The sequence below is a fragment of the Onychostoma macrolepis genome, chromosome 09 (genome assembly GCF_012432095.1).
Source record: "Onychostoma macrolepis isolate SWU-2019 chromosome 09, ASM1243209v1, whole genome shotgun sequence".
Classification (NCBI taxonomy): domain Eukaryota; kingdom Metazoa; phylum Chordata; class Actinopteri; order Cypriniformes; family Cyprinidae; genus Onychostoma; species Onychostoma macrolepis.
The window spans coordinates 17573161-17588034 of record NC_081163.1 but is presented as its reverse complement, the minus strand read 5'-3'; the positions used below and the strand labels follow the sequence as shown (position 1 = coordinate 17588034).

At 38.8% G+C, this 14874-nt stretch overlaps 3 protein-coding genes and 1 non-coding gene across 7 annotated transcripts in view; 3 read left to right on the top strand and 1 right to left on the bottom strand.

Annotated features, from left to right (window-relative positions):
- The first annotated feature begins 1347 nt into the window (after positions 1-1347).
- Positions 1348-1429, top strand: trnas-cga (transfer RNA serine (anticodon CGA)). Its single transcript has one exon. It is a non-coding gene; the product is annotated as a tRNA-Ser (tRNA).
- Positions 1430-3203: 1774 nt separating this feature from the next.
- Positions 3204-9241, top strand: nabp1a (nucleic acid binding protein 1a). The gene is made up of 6 exons (XM_058787381.1): positions 3204-4200; positions 4435-4573; positions 4811-4882; positions 5725-5809; positions 6129-6189; positions 6474-9241. Exons 1-6 carry the CDS (start codon positions 4107-4109, stop codon positions 6674-6676), a joined length of 654 nt encoding a protein of 217 aa, XP_058643364.1. The 5' UTR covers positions 3204-4106; the 3' UTR covers positions 6677-9241.
- A 205-nt stretch (positions 9242-9446) lies between these two features.
- Positions 9447-13212, bottom strand: ftcdnl1 (formiminotransferase cyclodeaminase N-terminal like 1). Of its 4 annotated transcripts, none has more exons than XM_058788160.1 (7): positions 13073-13212; positions 12245-12429; positions 11759-11875; positions 11520-11615; positions 11276-11431; positions 10828-11016; positions 9447-10135 (listed from the first exon to the last, which is right to left on the bottom strand). In XM_058788160.1, exons 3-7 carry the CDS (start codon positions 11871-11873, stop codon positions 9699-9701), a joined length of 993 nt encoding a protein of 330 aa, XP_058644143.1. In that variant the 5' UTR covers positions 11874-11875; positions 12245-12429; positions 13073-13212; the 3' UTR covers positions 9447-9698. The 4 variants fall into 4 exon arrangements, with proteins under 4 accessions (XP_058644143.1, XP_058644142.1, XP_058644141.1 ...); XM_058788159.1 differs by having other exon boundaries at positions 11759-11952; positions 12268-12429; XM_058788158.1 differs by having other exon boundaries at positions 12268-12429.
- Positions 13123-14874, top strand: part of c09h2orf69 (chromosome 09 C2orf69 homolog) — a 3034-nt gene continuing 1282 nt past the window's right edge. The window contains 3 exon segments of the mRNA XM_058788157.1: positions 13123-13170; positions 13172-13450; positions 14507-14874. The exon segment at positions 14507-14874 is cut by the window's right edge and continues 1282 nt beyond it. Coding sequence (XP_058644140.1) covers positions 13123-13170; positions 13172-13450; positions 14507-14874 — 695 coding nt within the window.

The window sequence follows — 14874 nt, the reverse complement described above, 5'->3', positions numbered from 1 at the left end:
TGTCCAATCAACAAAGAAAAGCATACCTTGGAGGTAAAAATATGGGTCTAGGGCCCTGAGTAATATTTAAATGTGACCTTTTCAGAGATATTGACAGTTTATTTGAGCTAAATATGACTATGATAATAGATTTAACATGGAATTGGACTTAAAATAAGAAGAATATATCAGAATTGGATTCCTTGTATCAAACAATGTAGAAAAAATGTCATTATACAACAATTTAAGACTAAAGGAAGCTGAGATATAACCTTTTCTCTTTTTGGCGGGGGCCAATTTGGATTTTATGGATAACAACCACTAGGGGGGCCACCCCAACTTGTATCCATGGATTTTTGAAAACCTTAGGCCCATACCTAACACCCTGCCAAAAATCAAAAACTTTTCCAGAAGTGCCCAATTTTCATGAATTGCATCCTAGCTATTACTTAGTAAATGTGGAGTATGTGAGGTAAGATGAATTGTCAGTCTTGACAGAAAACTTCACGGTTTCATTTTCTACATCAACCATATGTGAGTTTGGCAAGCAGTCTAAAATCTCTCTGGCTCCCAGGTAGACTGAGGGGTCGAGTTACATACTGTATAGCTGTCCAAGTTGAAGGAGGTTTTTTGAGGTACCGACAACTTCCAATGACTGTGTGAAATAACCTGGGAGGTATAGAGGATATTGTAGCTGATATAATAGGTGCCATAAAGAGAAGACATTTTCATTCAAAGGAAAATGTTTAGAAGGAAAAAAAACAAGGGATTCACACCCAAATTTACTGCTATTATTATTATTATTATTTTCTCATTGGCCAGTGGCCACCGTAGCTGGTTTGTGGAGCTGGACCTTTAAAATTTAATGGATGATGTTGTCTCCACCGTGTGGCCAAACGTCGTCAGTTTTCATCTGCTTGTTGACAACATAAGCCCTTGAAACTAAATGTAGTTACTTCTTAACGAAGTATAAATATTATAAATACCTTATCAGATTGTGATTTGAAATAATATATATTAATAATAATAATCGTATTCTAACGTCAATGCTTTGCTAAAAACAAGTGTACGTCGGCTTTTCGTTACATTTACGTAATAATTGATTTTACTTTAATATTATCGCCTCAGGAAAGTTTATTCGAAGATGTGCTAGTGTTTGCAAGCTTTTAGACAGTAACGTTAACTGACGTTTCAAATCGAGACGGGAACTATGCCTACGTAGAGTCGTATTTTAAGTTAGCTATTTATGTTAAACATATAGAGAGAAATTTTAGGCTATTTTAAACACTAAAAAAAGTCATATTCGTAGATAGTCATTTTGGATTGAGCTTATGTTTTTATACCGTATTTACAAGAATCAAAAATGGCGTCACGGTGGCCGAGAGGTTAAGGCGTTGGACTCGAAATCCAATGGGGTTTCCCCGCACAGGTTCGAATCCTGTTCGTGACGAACTTCTTTTCGCGCGAGACTGAGCGAATTACTGTTGCTGGACCTAGGGCTGCAAGATTCCGAAATTTTTGGTTCTGGAATCGATGGGATTCGATTCCGAGAACCGATTCCTCTGTTGTTTTCGATTCTTTTTATTCTTTCGATTCGTAGAAAGTATCCTTCTCATAATATGAAGCTTTATTTTTAAAAAATGACGAAGCATTTCTATAGCTATGATTGATTTTTAAATAGTAATTTTGTCTGCTTTGCCCGTGAAATTAGTCATAGCTCACTGCTCAGCAGGGACATGCATATCGCTATTATCGCATGAATTGAAAAAGACACGAAGTGTCTAAAATAAATGTGCACAGTTCAGCTGAATGATGAAGTTTACTTTGACTGTATGCTGTGGACAAAATTAACAAACTGTACACTGAAACGAAATAACCAGAACATTAACAATAACACTGATAGAGCTCGTGGTTTAGATGCGCTTTCGGCCACTGATCTATATGCTCGTGACGTTCTTCTTTTAGAATTATCATTGGCTGATAGAACTAAAAAATAGTATCTTAGATGGAAAAATAAGATCCTCAATCAGGTCATGATCTATTCTGTCGTGCAGCGCTCATGTGGACAACATAAGCCAGTGAATCTTTTTTTCTTTTCATTTGTTTTGAACTGGTTCGTTAAAACTATCCGAAAGAAAATTTTCGTGGAAACGAATCAGACTTCTAATCACGTTTAGCGAGCGTGAGGCGAAGGGTAATACAAATATAAAAATGAAATAGATCTTTTATATATAAAAAAAAGAATCATTTATCTCACCGCTCTCGTAATTACGGCTTTTATCGAGCATGAGGCGAATGGTGCTTCCCAAACGGAAGGCTGCATCCTCAAATTCAGATGATTTCAGTACCGACTCGTTTTCTTTCAGTTTATTTTCGTGAATTTAAATGTGTGCAGCCTTCCATTTGAGAGGCACCCATAGATAAGCTCTTTTAAACTGAAAAAAAGCTCTGAATGAGGAGTCGATTCCTCTTGATGGGATCGATTCCCATCCTTTGGAATCGACTCTCGATTCCCAACTCCTCGGAATCGATTCTTTTTGGAATCGATTCCCAGCTCCAGCTGGACCCCTAAAAACAAATGTATACATCTCAGCTGTGTTTTCACACTTGAATTCGGAAAGCACAACACTAAATGTGAGGAAGCAAGTATTGCACTTATCTACATGGCCTTTAAAAACGTGTTAGATTTCCTTGATGTTAACGCCAACGCAAGTTTAACTGCACTTCACTGATATACAGGGGTCACATATATACTATAGGACCCAGCGATTAGAATACAGTAAAACTGTAAAAACAACGCCTTGTAACTGCCATCGGTCTGTTGGATTACTGAGGTGATGATGCAACCCAAATACCTTTGGAAATATTTTGGAACGTGTAATCAAATCATATTACACAACGTCGACAATCGTACAAGGAAATGGTGTGTGGTTATTTCCTATCCATGTGGACACATTCTTCACGGTGTCCAATCAGATTGAGCTCAATGTAACAAGAACACGGTAAAAACCAACACTTGAGTCCCTAAAGCTTTCGTTCCTGTGCAATGTTGATGATACTGGATAATACAGAGTGAATCGTTTGTCATGTCTGTTCACTCAAATGTGCGTATATTAAAATCGCATTTGCGTATTTAACGGCGATTGCACATCTTTGAACACCCCTGGCGGAACAGTGAGATGGTACATCCTGTAGAATTTAAAGAACCGAACACACACTGGCGCAGATCAGACGCTTTGTTAGTGAGGGAGAGGCAGATAGCACTGTGAAATAGAGATTTCCCCTCTTTTGCGACAGTGTTTTTTTTTTTTTTTTAATATATATTCTCTTTCTTAGTAAGCTTGCAGTGCTACACATGTAGAAAACATGTTATAAATATATCAATTTTAAAGGCCATCAGGAAGTTTCGAACATAACGCACATTAAAGTTAGGTTATAAGTTAGTTATCTCGGCTGACATCCGTTTTAGATTTACTCTCGTCGCTTTTGCCTTTAAATGTCGTTTAGACACCAGATGAATGATTTTCGTGGAAGGTGAACTAAAGAGACGCGTTTTAGTGTTGAGTTTGACCAGCAGTGTGTGACTGAACTCACTGACACGGTTTTAAACGTAACCCGCAACATAACCGGCACGTTTATATAAAGAAACGTCCATTTTAATAGCTCTTTGTTAATTTGACGTCGTGTATTGATAGTGTAGGCTAACAGAAAGACCGTGACAATCTGGATGCTGTTAGACATTTCGAGCAGAGACAGACTTAGAAGCGAAGTCTTGGAGTCGTAGTTTTTTAGGTTTAGGAAAGGATGAAGTCTAAAATATCTGTCTGGAAAACGAACTGAGTGTTTTTATACGAACTGTTTTAATCGTGGAGGAAATATTTCCCCTTTTACTTTCCTTACTTTAGCTCGATGTTGAAGTGTGAAAACCAACTGCCTCAAATGTTACGTTAGAAACACCTCAGCCTTACCAAAAGGGTCTTGTAAACAAAGTTTATTTGCCAAGTCAAGTTTATTTGGCAAATATAACAACCCACTCAGAGCACAGATTTAGCTTTAGACCAAGAAATCCTCTCACACAGCTGTGGTTTCGCTAGCCGGTGTGCTAGCCTCCACCTCAGCTCTCAGAAATGTCGAATATCTCCAACGAAGCCGTGATCTTGATTAAAGATGTAAAGCCAGGATCGAAAAACCTTAATATCGTCTTTATAGTTTTGGAAATCGGTAAGTGGATTCACTGCTGTGCCCCTCGCGACCGTTTATTAGCACGAGAGAAGCTAATTTCTCCGTGCTAACATTCATGATTAACATGTCTAACGTTGCGCTTGACCTCTCTGTTGCTCTGTTCTTGTAGCTTTGACTTTTCATGCATCTGCCGCCGTGTAGCGCAGTTATTTGTGTGTTTTTAGTAGTTTTGTTACGGCTGAGATTTGACTGAACTTTGCTGTGCACGCGCAGGTCGGGTGACGAAGACAAAGGACGGGCACGAGGTGCGCTCGTGCAGGGTGGCGGATAAGAGCGGCAGCATCGCCATCTCTGTGTGGGATGAGCTGGGCAGCCTCATCCAGCCCGGGGACATCATCCGCCTCACGAGAGGGTACGAACCTCCTCCTGTCTGTGTAGTTCTTTTAGACCTTAGACACTTTAAACCCTGTGTGGCTATTGGATTGTCAAACTCAAAGTGGTCGAAAATGCTTAGCGTCCTGTAAGGCCGCATCAATAACACTGATGTAAGTGGTAACCATGTGCAGAGGATAAATGAATATGAATTAAGGTTTCTGAACATGGTGCGTTATGTTTGTTTTTCCTTTGAAATGTTTGTGTGTCTGGCTAGGTATGCTTCAATCTGGAAGGGGTGCCTTACACTGTACACTGGAAGAGGAGGAGACTTACAGAAAATAGGAGAGTGAGTATTAAATATTGCCTCTCACAATATATAATGTGCAATATAATCATTAGCCACGTTCATCATTTTGTGGTTTATCAGCATTGGGCAATAACCATGTTCACTTAACAGATAAACCAAAATGGTAATTAATCCTTGTGTTGGTTCCTAAATCTAGTGAAGGATGAATCATTGGGTAGATATTGCGTGATTTCTTTATGCAAATACTTTGAGTGTTCAGTAAATGTCAAAAAATTTCAAAATCTGGGTTTTTCCATGGTCATGGGAACCCTTAAATCTCAATATTTAATATTCTTACTTTCCGAGCCTGGAAAATCCATGGAAATGTCAATAGCATGGGTGTCCAGTCTTGTTCTTGGAGTGTCACTTTCAGTGTTTAGTTTCAATCCAATTTAAAGCCTTAAAAGCCTGCATGAAAGCGGCCCTCCAGGAGCATAATTAGACACCCCAGGTGTGTAGTGAGACATAAGTTTGGATTTTATGCTTTACTCAAACATTTAATGTTAGTTCTGATCATAAACGTGGCAGATGTACTTGGCAAAAGGTGTGGGAACACTGGTAATTTCAGCCATTGTCTCATTGATCACAATTTTCTATGCATGCACACGCATTTTTGTTATATAAAAAGTGATTGAGGGCTAGGTTTTCATAAGTGTTTCTGTAGCCCAAACAGGAGAGCATGGCACCAGCAATGCCAAGGTCATGTTTGATTCTCAGGGAATGCATGAACTGATAACGTACACCTTGAATGCAAGTCACTTTGAATAAAAGCTTCTACCAAAGGCATACATGTAAATGCAAATTCATTAAAAGCATATTTTATATTGTATTGTCTTTCACAGGTTCTGTATGGTGTATTCTGAGGTTCCTAATTTCAGTGAACCAAATCCAGAACTGCTAGCACAAGCTAACCAGCAGAACAAGACGGTGAGTGCAGTCTTCCTGTTTATGCAAAACGGTGCCTCAGTGTGATGCTTCAATGAGTATACTTCCTTTCAGTTATCTGCAAGCCTAAATTTGCTTCCGTTATTATGGAAACATTGCCTGTTTTGCATTCTACCTCATTTCAAAGTCTTTGTTTAGAACTGATAAATTGGAATGTAAAAGTAATTTATGTAGCAGCAAACATTTGGTTTGCTGCTGCTGCTGTACATTCAAATACCGAGCCATTAAACTGCATAACAGGAGGTGCTGGTTTATGACTAAAGTCAACACAATGGTGTCTTATCTCTCATCCTCTCAATAGGGTAAAGAACATCGGGGAAATTCTCCACCGAATCAAAATGCAGGTACTCCTGCGCAGACAGGTAAGCAAATATGGCTAGTGCTTCTCCGTCTGTCCTACTAAGGTAACCAGTGCTTATTTAGTAGTGGTAGCTTTATGGTTTGGAATCTAACGAAGGTTGCAGGTTCAATCTCAGAAATTAGATTTACTGAGATCCCGCTCCTGTTTGTACCTACCGTTGGCATACTGTAAGTTGCTTTTGATAAATGTCTGCTTAATGATGCAACTAGAGTAACAGCTGTAACGCTTACTACAGTGTCTCTTATGTTAAGTCTGTCGCATTTCTTTTAACTATTTGTCCAACAGGAAATGGTACTGTGCCAGTATTTCCCAATAACAGTGCTGCACCTGTGCCTCGGGATCCCAATTTTGGGGCTCCAGGAAGACCAAATGGGCGTGTTCCAGGCAATGGACCACCCCCAGTAACTGCAGGGGGATCCCCTGCTCCATCCAAACCCACAGTTACCATTAGCAATGGCAGAGACCCAAGAAGGGCTTCAAAGAGATGAGACTGCAAAACCACTTCCATGTTCCCACTCCTCCCTAAAATCCCTCCACAAACCATCCATACAATACGCAAAACAATACTGCCAATCAAGAGATACGAGGTTCCATGCTACGGTTTTACCACCTGTGCTTTTTGCTTTGTCATTTGCCAATATTTGTATAGAATGACTGTTTGTTTATCATGAAAGGTTAGAATTCAACTTGTTACAGTTAATGGTTGGCACACTGTTTGCCCATTGAGTGCTGGTTCAGTGGCCCACCGTTTATTTCCTTTCCCTAAATGTGTTGTTGAACTATACGCCCTACTTGAACACTCGATGCACTTTCTTCTGTTAATTTATAGTGAATGCATTGTCATGTGATTCAGGAATGATTAACTGCTGTTGCAAATTGGGGAGTGAACTTCAAAGTGACTGATGATTATATGGGTTGTCCCCACCCCTTTGGCCAAAAAATTTACCAGAAGTGACCGTGTGAAAGGAAAGGTGATAGTTTGATTGAACACTTAGGATTATTTAATTAGGAATAAATAATCGAAACAAAATATTGGGAAATTAATCCCTGTGGTTGTTTTTGTAATTGTTCTACTTGATCTTTTGAGTGGCATTTACAGTGAAAAAGACTGTTGCCTTTTATAGAGCGCAAAGTGACAACGCTGAAATATTCTTATACTGTAACACCTTTTGTGTAATTTTGTTATACAGGCACTTAATGTTACATCTGCAGCTACTGTTTTATTTCAGATTTAGTTTTAATACATTAACATTTGCCGCATAAGTAAAGCTAATGCATCTAGGCAAAGTGTTGCTTGTGCACAGGGTAGAATGTTTATTGCTTCTGGTGTAAAAAAAAAAAAGTTAGACCATGAGAGGTGACTTGAAATTTTTCCCATTTTGTGGTCTAGCATCCAACTATATTCATTCAATCTGCCAGGTAAAGTATGTTACTGGGTGTTTTTATATTTCCAGTGCCAACGTAGGACCCAGATCAATTGATTTCCTTGAATATGGATTGTGCAATATGACTGTACTATTAAGATATGGTCTAATATGTAATTTACTAGTTAATCATTTAATTACATTGCTTTTCATTTAGATTTTTTTTTTTTGTAGTAGTTAGTTTGTGAGCACTATTAAAATATGAGCCAGGGGTTTATTGTAAAGGGAAAACAGCTGGATTAATTGTGGAAATGCACTCTGTTTTTGTGTTGGTGGCTTGGTGAGTTTCTTTATGATTGTGTTAATTTACTTTGTGATTCATGCTTGTGAAAATGACCCAAGCATGTACTACATTTTGTGTGTGTGTATTTGAAACAACAGAATTAACATCAGCGCATTACAGCACTGATATCTGATTACAGGCTATACAATTTAGATGTATAGTGTTGTGATCTTATATGGGAAGCTATATCGTTATCATTTAAAACTCCATATCCAACTCCATAAAGTCAAAACAGTGGCATCGGTAATAGTTTTGCAGCTGCTTAGTATCCCATTTTTATTTTAATCTGTGCCAAATGTGGATTGCTTGAACATCGGATGAAGTGTACGATGAGTGATTACTGTCCCCTTGTATTTTCTGTGCCATCTTGACAGTTTTTGATCTTTGACAACACTGATGCAGCACAAGTGAAATGTTTACAGGTGAGGAAAAAAAAACTGAATCTTATGTTTAAAGCACCACATTTAATTTGACCATCTCTGTGCATAAGACTGTCTCTGTGTGACAGTTATATTTCTCTTCCAGATGGAAGCATAAATATAAAGTCAGGATGCTTTGGTTTTATAATCTGCACAGTCAAGCACAAACTTGTGAAAATGTTTTCAAAACATGTTTATTGGAATTTTTGTTCCTCTGAAAAATATCACTGAAGTCAATCTTTAGCAGTTTGTGAAATTAGAGTTCCTGTTGCTGTCTGTACTTGCTAGCCATGATATTCTTGCAATGCATTTTTGTAATAATACGTGAGCAATAGGAGAGGGTTCCTCCCTCAAGCACTAAATCACCTGAATGTCCCAGATCTGACATCTGTAACTCTCAGAATGAGATCATAAAGGGGTAGCCAAATTGCTTTGGCCTAATTACCCTTTGTATAATTATATACACCTATGAGCAGAACATCATGTGATGAATATGTATGGATAAATTAACCCAAATTATGGCATTAAAACCTTTATATTCACAGACAGAATGCAGGAATTAAAAATATATCCCAAACAAGTAATAATTACATGTTACCCATTAACATATAAGGCACTCTATATTATATAGTTACTCTAAGCATAACTATCCTTGTCCTATTTGACCAAAACTTAATTATACCCAGAATGTAGGCTTTTTTCATCAACGTAAACTGACACAAAACATGAGATAAATCATCATTAATCGAGCGTTTCAAGCTTTTATAAGATAAGAGTTAATTAAAAGTTGAAATTCACATTGTAACCAATTATTAATGGAGACTACTAAATGAAAATTCTGTCATTTACTTACCCTCATGTCATTCCAAACCTGCACTCTCAGAAATAAAGGTACAAAAGCTGTCACTGGGGCGGTACCTTTTCAAAAAGGTACACTTTTGTACCTATTAGGTTCAAATATGTACACTTTAAGTACCAAAATGGACCCTTTAGGTACAAACATGTACCTTTTGAAAAGGTACCGCCCCAGTGACAGCTTTTGTACCTTTATTTCTGAGAGTGTGCATTACTTTCTTCTGTAGAACTCTAAAGGAGATATTTGGAAAAATGTCCCATTGTTTTTGTCTACACGATGTAAGTTTATGGTTACCATTGTTCCTAAAATTCTTTTTTGTGTTCCACAGAAGGACAATAAGACATATAGGCGTTGGGAGTGACATGAGGGCGAGTAAATAATGAAAGATTTGTCATTTTTGGCTGAAATATACCTTTAAGCACTGTTCTTGTAAACAAACAGGTAAGTTGTTGATGGCTGAATCGATGCCCTCTAATTAACCCTTGATTAGTCTGCAATTTAGCACAGAGGTGAAAGCTTTTGGCTTGTTCACATGTGCACACGCTGCAGCTCTTTCCAGAACTCTCCAATGCCATTTGAGAGTGCTCCCACTGCCAGTCTCTGGCACTCATGTGGGGTAAAGCCCACCAGGGCCGTACCCTTGATGGCCACACCATGGTGTCTAGCCAGTTCTGCTACTCGTGCTGTGATTAGTGAGGCTGGAGCATGGCAAAAGTTTTGCCCTCCAACGGTAAAGCTTGGCCATTTTTCCTCACCATAAGATGAAGATGGAGGACCACCTTGAACACTCTCTACATTACAAGCGATCTCCACAGCACCTTCATGTGGTAGAGCCATGACCTGAACTCCAGGGATACCGCCAGGACTGGATTCACGGATTGCTGAAGCCACGATTCGGCCCACAGCCAGATCCTGGGTTTCAATGGTCACGTTACAGTTCATAACATAGGGGCTGGCTCCAACACCTGCAGATTAGATAACTGTTATTTGTTTTATTTGAGGGTTCAAATAGTAATTCAAATAATTGAAACACTCTCTTAAAGAGATAGCTCACACAAAAATGTCATCATTTACCACCCTCATGTCATGCCAAATCCAAAAAAACCCAGTAAGGTCAAAAAGGCCTGAATTAAACCTGTTAATCAAAAAAGCAATCAAATCTTTTCACAAAACTTGGATTAAACTGTTTGTTGATAAGAGAGTCAGCAAATGATCACAGAATTTTCATTTTGTGTGAACTATCCCTTTAAAAGAGCACAACATTTTCAGCAGTCTTGGTTACTGAAGTGTTTTTCCCATTCATTTTCTCCATAAGAATAAAAAAAAATTAAAACATATTGCAAACTATTCATGTATACCCAAATATAAACAATAGTCCAATCACTTGGAATTTGGCTGTTAAATAGTATTATTTTGTTAAGCAGAATTAAAAAAAAAAAAAAAGATTGTATTATTTTTTAAGAAATTATGCTGATAGTTGCAACAAAAGCACATACTATCCATTAAAAATGTGTCCCATTCTTGGAGAAAATACATTAGATTATTACTTCTGGAACCCAACTGCTGTGGTCTGTTCATTTATTGTGATGCAAAATCTACCTTGATCTTTCATTTATGTTCTATATTTTGTAATTGTAGATTTTTTTTAAAAAGTTACCCGTAACACCATATTTCCTTGTGGGCTGTGGACCTACATCTGGCTGGATGGTTGACATATCCAAGACCTTTTTGAACCAGCTAATCTCCTTTCTCCTCTTAGCCAGACCTCGATGCTGAGGAGTATCAGCCCAGCCAAACAAAAAGACACTGGTACCTGTGACTCGTTCCGTTAGAGCCGTGGCTAATGCTACACAAAGAAAGAAAACAGCAGTGCTTAAACTTTAAAGTACATATAATAAAAATTACTTGACCTATTCACATTGACACTAATCTAAATTCTTAAAATAATAGGTCCCTATCAATAATGCAATGTTGACCCCAAAATAACTAATGATGTTTGTGCTGTTTTCTTCCATTTCATGTATACTTTAAAACTACATTGTAACTGCAACCTGGAGATTCAGAAAATGCATTTAAATGTCTTGTTTGCATGCATGGCCACATACCCTGGGCCTCTCTTCCACAATCCTCAAGGCCCACCTCCTCCCCCAGTGGATAGAGAGGCACTAGATCCACTGCACCCATGCATGGGTGGATGCCCTCATGGACATTCATGTCAATCAGAGAGCATGCACGCTCACAAGCCGACAGTACAGCCTCCCCTAAAATGGACGACAATAAAGAATGATCTCTTTTGTACAATTACTTACAAAGCAACTAAACGTCTTTAAGGACGAGCAGACAACTCACTTATTAGGTCAATGCTTGCAACAATAGTGATGACAGAGCGGTTGTAGTCAACATCATTGAAGATGTTTAGCACTGTGATGCCTTCACGCTTTTTTCCTTAAGAAGGACAGATCCAGACAGTTTTGTCACAACTCAGTGCAATGACACTCAAATAATAACCACTTTGAATCCGTTTGAAAGTAATTAAAGGCAAATTTTCTTCACCATTCACATTTTCCACCAAGCATGCATGGTCTCACCATGTGTGTCAGTGATGGCTGATCTAGCCACAGTCTCCACCAGGTCTCTTCTCCGAGCTTCTGAGATGTTCAGGAGACATGCAACCAGCCGTCGACCGAGAGCAGAGCAGGACATCCCTCAAGAAAGCAGAAATACTTTACTGGCCCACAGACCCCAAACCAGGTTCTCGGTCAACCCAGGGACGCTACATTTTCTGTAACACTTTATAACCTTACTTACAAATACTGACTTCTACATTACATAATGTTTAAAAGACAAAGTTGGGAAATTTTTAATTAGTTGACAGAAATGTCATGAACATTTAAGTGCTATTCGTTTGAATCTTCACGACAAAGTTTTAAGTGTTGTGCAAGTTCATAAACGCTGGACAACACTATATTGATCAGTTTCTATCTTAACTGTTTCTACAGTCCAGAGTTTAGCATACTCGTAGCTACTACAAAGAGGCAGAGTAAAAAAAATTACAAATATTTTTCATAACTGACTGGCAGACAAACAAACTTCGTACTTGTTTTTCAGGCACAATATGCCACACTTGAAGGCGTGAGACTCCAGAACAGCTCACACATGCTCCCAGCTGTTTCCGCTAGCAATGTTCGATTCATGAACGATTCGTTCTATTGAGTCGAGACTGTTCAATGAATCAGTTGAACCGTTTCACAAAACCGGTCTGAACGGGGAAAAAAAAAGAATAATTAAATAAAACGCACTCAAACAAAACTGTTATGAATACAATTGTATTATAACGTGTTCAACAAAGAGATAAAATTAATTTAAGTATTAAGTATGTTTGGGTTCAAATAAAGGGCTTGTTTTATTAGCTGAACAATGGCTGATTGACACATGAAGCATAATAAATAATTAATAAAACAGTGCCTGTAGAACATTAGTGCGTGTAATATTTCCCGCCAGAATGTCAGGGACAGTATGATGACGCATATTGTAAATAAATCGCTGAATCCGTTTTTGAACCGATTCTTTGACGCGAATTGTTCAAAAGAACCGACAGGAGTCAGGATTCCTGTCAAGATTCCGCCTCCCGAAGTTTAAAAGAATATGAGTTTAGGACAGTAGATTAAACATAGTCGTGCCGTATTAATCACTACAGTGTTCTATTGAAGCAGTCAATCCAAATGCGTTATGTATCACCGTTCACGAATGCGTCTGTACTCCGCGCATGCGCATCGTTGTCACAGTGTGACGCTCCAGTAAATGCTACTCGCGGCTATAAACAAATTATACGCCAGACATATTTCATTATCCTGAACCTTTCGGTTTATTTTACGCTTCAAATTTAACGGCTGAATGCCCACCGGATTAGTTCGGATCATGCGGCGTTATTCTTTGCTCTGGTTTTGCAGTGATGGTTTCAGTCTTAGTGCTGCAGGTCGCGCAGTCGCCGCTACATAATCCTTTTGTTTATGGGAAGCGTCCGATCAGTTGTGGCTTGTTTATCGCTAGCTGCTATAGCGAGGAAGATGACCGCCGCGGCGGGGCTGTGCGGGCCCGGGACCTCCGCTGCTGCGCCCGCGCTGCTCCGCCTGACTTCAGTCGCCGGTTACGATCAAAACCGCGTAAATGATGTTCTGCTCCTAAGACCTGCCACGGAAACGCAGAGACGATGCGACAATGAAGCAGAGGACCTGCAGAAAGGAAACGATCACGTAGTCTTCTTTCCTGGAGACATTCAGGTTGGTGCATGTCATCAGTACCACTGACTGTATGCCCTGCTTTAAATGGCCTTTCAATCAATCATGCCTTAGGAAAGAGCTCAACATAGTCAGGAATTAGATATTGTTTACACAGTTTTTGCCTATATTGCTAGTAAAAAAGACTGTGTATTAAACTGTGGACCCCCTGTAAAATACCTCTTTGGTTATTCACTAAAGTCATTTGATACAGTTTAGCTTCTGGTGCGACTGGGTTGGATCTCTATATTTAGTTTTTCATTAGAGACATTGGAAACAGGCCTGCGACACATACTGCAGAAGTCTGTTTAGACAGGTTTCTGAGGATTTCTGAATTCCTTTAGACTTGGAGTGATGCTCATATTTCTTTGTTGGCATATTACATGCACATTATTTTCCAAGTTTATATTCTGGTAAAGCCTTTATTTTGAGAAAAGAAAACGTAAAAAATGGTTGGTAATGTTTCTGAGGAAAAAAAGGTCTTTTATGCTCACCAAGACTGTATTTACAAATAAAAATACAGTAATAACAGTAACATTGCAAAATATAGTTACAATTTAAAATAATTGTTTTCTATTTTAATGTATTTTAAAATGTAAGTTATTACAGTGGTTGCAAAGCTTAATTTTCAGGTTAAATTAAAGCATATGTATGAATAAAAGGAACATTTTTTCTTTTTTTAGATAAATGAAAAGACATGCACATTTAGTCCTTCTATGTTAGTAAAACCTTAAATATACCTGAATTGTGTAAACAGAAAATTTGGAATTTTAAAATGGTGAGTTCATAGAAATTGATCAAATTTTCAGAAGTCATGGAAATGACTATAGTGAATAAAATGTTCTCATTATGTCCAGGTGCAGCTGTACAGATTTAATCAGCGAGAAATGGCTCTCTAAATTCTCAGAAAAGGCCATCTAAAAAAACAGCAATTGTCATAAATTCCTTGGTACTGTGATTTTGCTTCAAAGTGTTTATTATATATATGCTAGGACTGAGTTTGTTTAGCTATTCATCCCCTTTTCATATGCAACTTTCTCATTCTCATCCACCATGCAGAACTTTCAGCAGGAAATGGCCCTCCAGCCTGACGCTACCCCATGGCTGTCCTGGAGTCTGGAGCGTGTCGCCCTCACCCTGGGCCATCGTTTCCCTGGCTGCCATATCTGGGTCGTCCGCGCATCCCGAATGTACCTACACAAGTTCAGCTGCTATCAGAACTTTGTAGAGAGCAACCTATTTGGAGCACCAGAACACTCTCCAGACTACGGAGCCATTCGTCACCTGAGGGCACTCCTAGGTCACAGCATGCAGCGGGCTGGCCTCCCAAACCCTTTACCCCCTCTTAGTGGTACATCCACCCCTGGCCCCCTGCCTGCAGGTTTCACCCTCACCATAGTGGGCTTCAGTAAAGGATGCGTTGTTCT